The sequence below is a fragment of the Lathyrus oleraceus genome, chromosome 7 (genome assembly GCF_024323335.1).
Source record: "Lathyrus oleraceus cultivar Zhongwan6 chromosome 7, CAAS_Psat_ZW6_1.0, whole genome shotgun sequence".
Lineage (NCBI taxonomy): Eukaryota > Viridiplantae > Streptophyta > Magnoliopsida > Fabales > Fabaceae > Lathyrus > Lathyrus oleraceus.
This window is the reverse complement of record NC_066585.1, coordinates 224,966,603-224,974,099: the sequence shown is the minus strand read 5'-3', so window position 1 is coordinate 224,974,099 and position 7,497 is coordinate 224,966,603. Positions and strand designations below refer to the sequence as shown.

Below are 7,497 nucleotides of genomic sequence, written 5' to 3'. Positions count from 1 at the left end.
CCTCGAGTTAAAAGACACGCAAGAGCATGTAGACCTTCGCCTTAATCAGAAGCATACAATTCTTCCAGCACTTCAAATATCATCTGACGGGTGTTCGCTCAACACATCACATCACACATGGGTTGTTTCGCCTATAAAACAATACGCTAGCAATTTCAACCGCTTGTCATTTCAAGTATTCAAATTCATTTTCACTCACACATTACTTCTAATTTCTCTCATAACTTGAACGTTGAAATGATAACCTTACAGGTCAACCTCCTATCCACCGTATCAAAAGTATATATCCACCACAACTTCCCTATCTCATATTTCATTTTTAGTTCCAAACCGAACAATTGATAATGTTATATTTTTGTGAAAACTAAAATATATTGTGCATGTTTATGTTTGTATTTAGGATCAAAGGGAGTAACAACTAATCTGATTTTGAGTATTCAACTTTAGAGAGTAATTAAAATATTTGCTAAGAAAAAATATGTTTGGACTGGATGACAAACAATTTAGAATTTCAAAGACATTCTTGACAGATTTTCAATTTCAGGTATCAACTTACCAAAGTCCAACAATATCATAAATCAACTTAAAATTCACTCGTATTCTCTTATTCAACATCAATAACATGGAAACAGACAATGTTAAGAAAATAAGAATATGCTAGAACCATGAGCCTGTCTCCCAAATTTCCAACCTGAAACCCTGCAGTGCAGACCATAAGGGAACCAACCATTGGCCCCATTCTTATTTTTCTCATTCATCATTCAACCATATTGGTGACCAACATTCAACAACAATTTTAGTCATCTAATGTTTCAAAAAACTCTATATCTAGAGCAGAGTAGTCGATATTTTTTTATCATGAATCAGATTAATTGTACTCATACACCAGATACTATGCTGTGAACCTAAGTCTCCTCCTTATTCATAACACCAAGCCAAAGAATCGATTGTATTCATTCGATGGCAACACGCGGGGTTGACGTTATTACAATGCTTTAACAACAAATGAAAAATACTTAGTCTTAGTACAAACTTGCCAAGTGAACATATTAGACTGAAGCAGAAGTTTTTCTTAATTTGCAAAGATGGTTAGTTTACATAGAGTGGTTCTGGCTCCACTTTCCGTCTGATCCTAAAATATAAATTGACAGAAAAAAAGTGTTAGAAAATGCCACCCAAAATGAGTTAGTGTACTGTGATCCAAACTCACCAGTTTTCGGATGCCCATTTGCAGCCATCCGTATCTACCACGTGCAAGCTATATGCATGTCTTGATTTCGGGGACTGGTTTTCAAAGCTTTCATCCACACAGAAAATAAGATAAGGATGGATTATCAGTAACTCGCCTTCAAAGAAAAAACTTTCCGTCTAATTCATGAAAAGAAATACATTGCCTAGGGAGAATTGGTTTAACCAACCTTTGGTGGATAAGATTGCCATGGATGACAACCAAAGATCCAGCTTTTACTTCAATAGGAACAAAATCTTTTTTATCATAAGATGGTGATGGTCGGTCGAATTTAACACCGTCTTCATCTCTATAGAATTTTCTAACGAGCCCGTCTGCAGCAACCATAGAATAAAATAGAAAGGAATAATGATTAGATCTGATCAACCGAGGCAAAGGATAAATGATCCGGGTAAGAAATAAACCAGAAAGAGGAGAAAAAAAACGCTACTTTTGTGAGATCCAGGAATTGCCCAAAGGCAACCGTTTGATAAGGTGGCGTCTTCTAAAGCCAGCCACAGCCCTGTGCACGTTTGTGGTTCAGTATAAATAAACGAGTTATCTTGATGTGGCACTACTTCACCCCCGATTCCAGGTTGCTGCCGATAAAAAATTTGTATCCGATAATGATAATGATTAAGCATCAAATGCATATATACTAAGCCCCTTTAGTTATTGCAACCATATAATCAGTAAGACAGCAACTGAACACACAAAAGACCCAGAAAATGTACCTTAAATATATACATAGACTGCATGATTACCGGTCTCTTGTAGCCTAAAGAGCGCATCAAACTTGAAGTCTTCTCAGAAGAAGAAAATTTCTTGAATGCAGGCTCAATCTCATGAAGTGCTGCAAAAGAATAAAAATCACAACACAACCCGAGTCCATGAAAATGAAAAGCTAGATTCAAAGCAAACTAAATCAATTTCCACCTAACAATTCTATCCCCACATCTTGCCCAAACAAACACTAAAACAAACTAAGAAAAGTAGTGTCCTCACTATCATGCACACATTTTCCTAAACAAGACTAATTCAACGTGACTCCAAAGGTGTAACCTCGTGGTATCAATTGAGATCAGAGTAGTCATTCCTGGATAGCAGCGCGGAGCGGCCAACCCCAAAAGTGGGATAGAGGGATAGCTTATAGCGGGATGACCGCTCTATTTGATCATTTTTTGGACTTATTACACATAATAACTATAAACATATATTCATTGTAAAATTAAACAAATAACTCAACTCATAAAACATTCATAAATCAAAGCACACATGACTCTTGAAGTGCATATGAAGGAAGGTTAAGGTTGAGTCTCAACTCAAATTTGATTGAAAACCCCAAAATTACCGCTCCGAGCCCGGAACCGCTCTGCTCCGCTATCCCACTATTTACCCTAAGGCGGCCGTTATAGTGTTCTACACCACTAAGGCTCTTACCGTAGCAGTCGGTCTCCACTCTACTCCGCTATAGCTGAATAGCATCGCTATTGACTACTCTCATTGAGACATCGAAGGAGTATTAAGAATAAGGTCTAGGATTCGATCACTATCGCTAACAAACTCTCTCTCTCCCCCTAAAAGATTAACAACTACTGTTTTCCTATAATACATAAATAAACTAAATCAATTACATTATTAAGAGTGAGTAGTCCAATTTCTAGTTCAAAAGAGAGCAGAAAGGTATCAAAATATGGAAGGTTAATCTTACCATGGCCAACTTTATTGAGAGAAACTTGCTTTGGCTGCTTTAAGTTACCATCATCCCCAAATGCTTTCTCTACATAAAACAGATAAATAAAACCACAAAAAAAAAAACCTAATTACATCAAAACCAAAAAAAAAAAAATGATTTTTTTCTTCAATACCCTCGAAGAAGAACGAAACTCTTTCAGCACTCTCGAAAAAATAATCATCTGTCAACTTTTGCTGGAAAAGATCAATAAAAAAAATAAGAACAGATAGAAAAAACTAAAGTTTAAAGTTTAAACATAAAAATGAAAAGTAAGTAAGTAACCTGGTTTTTGGTGGAGAAAATAGAGGCGGTGGAGGAAGGGTCGAATTCATCAACCAACTGTTCCATTCTCTTTGTCATGGTTTGAATCTCATCATCAGTAGCAAAGGATTCAATCACAAGAAAACCTGTGAAAATGAGTGATTGAGGATTAAGGATTAAGGAGTGGAATTGAATTGGGGTAATTGAAGTGAAAGGATTGGTTACCTTGAGAGTTGAAGGATTTGAGTTGATCCGGACTGAGTATACCCATCTTCTTTTCTCTTGTGTTTTGCCTCACAATGTCAAATGTTCAATTTCAATCCAATATTTTCTTTCTTCTTCTTTTGAAATGATACATATCACTTAGCCTTGTGAGGTCAAATTTCCATATATCTTTCAAACTTATTTATTTAATCCAACACTTCAATTTCATCATTAACTTCTTCTAATAATTCATTATTTCAATCATTTATTTAAAGATTAGAGGTATTATATCCTCATTGTAAAATAATATTACACCTATATTTAGACTCGGTTTGTTAAGACATATTTTTGAATTTATAGTATAAGTTGATAGAATAATTTATAGATTTAAATAATTTGATTTTTTTTAATTTTTAATCCTCCATTTTAAAAATAAATGTTTTGGTCTCTGAACTTTAAATCAAGTATTTAGTTGGTCGCTCTAAATTTGCATACTTGTTATTGATGATTCTGATATAAAAAATTAATTTTAATGATGTGGTAATGATGATTATAATAATTTATTATTTAATATATTTTTTAAATAAATTAATAATTTTAATTAACTTTTTCTATATTTATTTAAAAGAAATTATCTTGGACCAGAGACCCATTTGTTTTGATTGTTTCTCCAACCCGCACACGAAGTAGAAGTGTGGAGAGTTCTTGAAAGATTGTGGTTTGCGACCAGATTGGATTTCAAATCTATTGAAGTTAATGTGGATTCTCTTCAGGTGGTTAAAGATATTAACGCAAGAGATTCTAGTAATAGTATGGGAAAAAATTTGATCACAAAAATCAAATCTTATATGCAATAAGGTGTGAAAATCAAAGTGAGGCATAATCTATAGTGAAGACAATTTATGCGCAGATGCTCTTGCGAAGAGGGGATTAAGTCATGTGTAATTTTGATGTTGGCCCATCATTTATAAATCACTTGCGGGGAAGTGATTTCTTGAGAATGTTTCCCCAGTTAATTTCGGTGCAGTTTGTTTTTCTCTTTTGGACTTCGACCCTCCTTTCAATAAAAAAATGCAACTCAAATAATGTGAGACTTTATTATGCATAGTTGTTCACCACAAGAGCATCACCTATGACATTTCCTTCAAACCTTTGATGCACCTTCTTCTGTTTTTGTTTGAGTCTGAAGACATATATGTCATTTGAGCCACAAATATCACCACAACAGAACATGTCAAAACAATTCCAAATGCAGCCACAAATATCATACTTAAAACTTTCCTCAATGAATGAATGAATTCCAGTTTCTTATCAAGTTTGTTCTTTTTAACTTGAAGTTTCTCAAACATTAGTATTTGTTGTCTATAACTAGATTGACCATAAGATTTAAAAATCTCCAATTCTTATAATGTTCTTGCATGACATTTATCTACTGATTCAAATTCTTTCATGAATAGTAAAATTGTTACATGATTAAGCAATTGGTTATTCCCATCTCTTTTTAAACATCTTTCCAATGCAGTGCAGAAATCCAATGTTTGTAACAGTTTTCAAAATATTCTTCTACTAATTCAAATAGTTCTTGACATTTTCATATGTCTTTCTTGCACTCCAACATTTTCATAACAGTGACTATCACCATCCCACTTCTTAACAGCAGTGAATACAATAGTTTTTGTTGGCATATTTAAACTCATTGAAAACTGTAAAAAAAATGAATCTAAGTAGTCTTTCAAAAATATATTATTACTATAGTTTTAGGGAGAAAATCAAAAGTTTGACAAAATCTTACTGTCTCGATAGCAAATAGGGCCTTTACGATAAACATTAGCTCGATAGCAGGTACTTCATTCAAATAGAGCACTGCATTTCGAAAAACATGTTCCATTATATCCTTTTCCTCTTAGGTATTTAAGTCAAGCATAGACATAGTCATGGCATGTTTTAACATTCACTCCTACTAAAGCTAAATATGATAACATAGTCATGGCATGTTGTTAACACTCACTCCTACCCAGCTACAATAAGTAGGGTTTTCTTGCTATTTTTTTAGGGTTCCGAATTTGAGATAGAAAGTGATGGTCAGGAGCTTTGGGAACACAAATTCTGAGAGCATTGAAGAGCATATTTTTCATTGATTTCAATGATAATTTCTCATCAACTCATGGTAATTTTTATTGTCACTATAAGTATAAAAAAGATGAACTTACCAAGAAGATTACTAAGGTCGAGGAACAAAAGGCTTCTTTGGATTCGAATGAACCTCTTTCGGCTCAAGGCGTTGTTGACCAGGAGACTCTCAAAGGGATTACACATGGTGAGAAAGCCCTTGAAATCAAAGAAAGGATTGGCCAACTGCGGGAGAAGAAAAGCCTCCTTGACAACAGAATTGGTCATGAGAAGACCCTTTTTGAAGATTTTAAGTCTAGGTTCCCTGCCTGATGTATTTCTTTGTTGAAACAATTGTAATGTTGATTGGCCATCTTGGCTTTTATAATTAATGATCAATTTCATTATATTTTGATTTGAATCTCTTGGAGCATAGATTTATATTTTTTTCAAATATTTCCCATTTACCCTTAAGATTTGTCGATCAATACCCAACTCTTGAATTTCGTAGGCATTGAATCTCTTGGAGCATAGCCAATTAGTATTAAAAATGAGCTCTAGTAGGGAGTTCGATGGGAAAAATTTAGATAGTCCCATAGATAAGGAAATTGAAAGAGAATTCAAATAGGAATGTGAGGTCATCGATGAAGGAGGAATTGAAAAAGAGAAAGAAGAGGAAAAGTGCACATCATCTGATAAAGAAATAGAAGCAAAAATAGAAGAAGCATAGGTGAAAATTATAAGCGGGAAAAGAACAAGAATGCAATATGAAGATTATATGGTTTTGGATGAGGCTCCAAATGCAACAATTTGTTTAGACGTAGATGTCCAACTACAAGATCTTCAATAAAAGAATAGTCATACATCTAGCAACAAGGTTGATAAAAGAGGAGAAATAGATTAAGTGTTGGATGAGATTTATGTCTTGTTCGATACTATCAAGCTAAATAGAATATGGAAGAAAAACCTTTAATTCTTGAAAGTAATGGAATTCCTACCAAACAAAAGGAAGAAGAAGGATTATGTGTTTTTCGTGTCATATATGCCACCCTAACACAAAAATCGAAAGGTCAAGCTTAGGAGCTTAAAGAAGCGCTTAATGGGAGGCAACCCATCAGATAAGTTTTTATTTCATTTGCAAATTTTAAATTTCAGTTTATTTCAATTAATTATTTTTGTTTTGTAGCATGTCACATTTAGGAGCAGTAGGAGAAAGACTTGAGAAAGGGATTGAAAGAAGAAAGAGAGACTAAAAACTCTCAATAATCCTTTTTTTCTAATCTATTTGCACTTTCTAGTGATGTTGTTGTTGTTTCAGGGAATGGGTCTATAGCGAACTCGCTCCTCTCGAGCATCAACATCAATCAGACGAGTGCAGAGTGGAACAAATAGAAGGTTTGACTTCAACAATACCATGCAAGACGTGCAAGACTGTTTCCGCTCCAATTGTAACACCCCGATAAAAATAAGATAATTATTTAATTTAAGTTAATATTATATTTATTAATTTAATTAAATAATTGGAATTATTGGAATTATTGGATTATTATTATTATTATTATTGGAATAATAATTATTGGAAAATATATAAGTTGGAAATAAGGAAAAAGAGTTCCATTTTGGTAAAAAGAGTTTTCACGTGAAAGCAGAGAAGCGGCTGAAAAGAGGAAAAGGGCAAAGAGGCAGAGCAAGAGGAAGAAGGTTGGAGAAGAGAAGAGCTTGAAGCTTAAAGATTGTCGGATTAACTCAGGTAAGGGGGGTTTATCGTCGTTTAATGGGTATTATGGGTTAACATGTAATGGGTAGTGATGAACCGTTGAATTGACCCTAATTGGGATGATGAGTGCTGAAAAATTGTGATGAATAAACTGTGCTAAAGTCGTAATTGAATATGTAATTGGATGGGTAGTGATTTTCCGAACGTATAGCTTTTTACGGAATCGGAATCGGAGGTCCGGAA

General features: G+C 34.0%; 1 protein-coding gene across 1 annotated transcript; it reads right to left on the bottom strand.

Annotated features, from left to right (window-relative positions):
- Positions 1-829: 829 nt before the first annotated feature.
- LOC127103565 (phytanoyl-CoA dioxygenase) lies at positions 830-3,751 on the bottom strand. The gene is made up of 9 exons (XM_051040816.1): positions 3,450-3,751; positions 3,246-3,370; positions 3,097-3,157; positions 2,940-3,008; positions 1,963-2,081; positions 1,680-1,827; positions 1,419-1,563; positions 1,211-1,297; positions 830-1,132 (listed from the first exon to the last, which is right to left on the bottom strand). The coding sequence occupies exons 1-9, from the start codon at positions 3,493-3,495 to the stop codon at positions 1,090-1,092; spliced, it is 843 nt and encodes a 280-aa protein (XP_050896773.1). The 5' UTR covers positions 3,496-3,751; the 3' UTR covers positions 830-1,089.
- Positions 3,752-7,497: the final 3,746 nt, after the last annotated feature.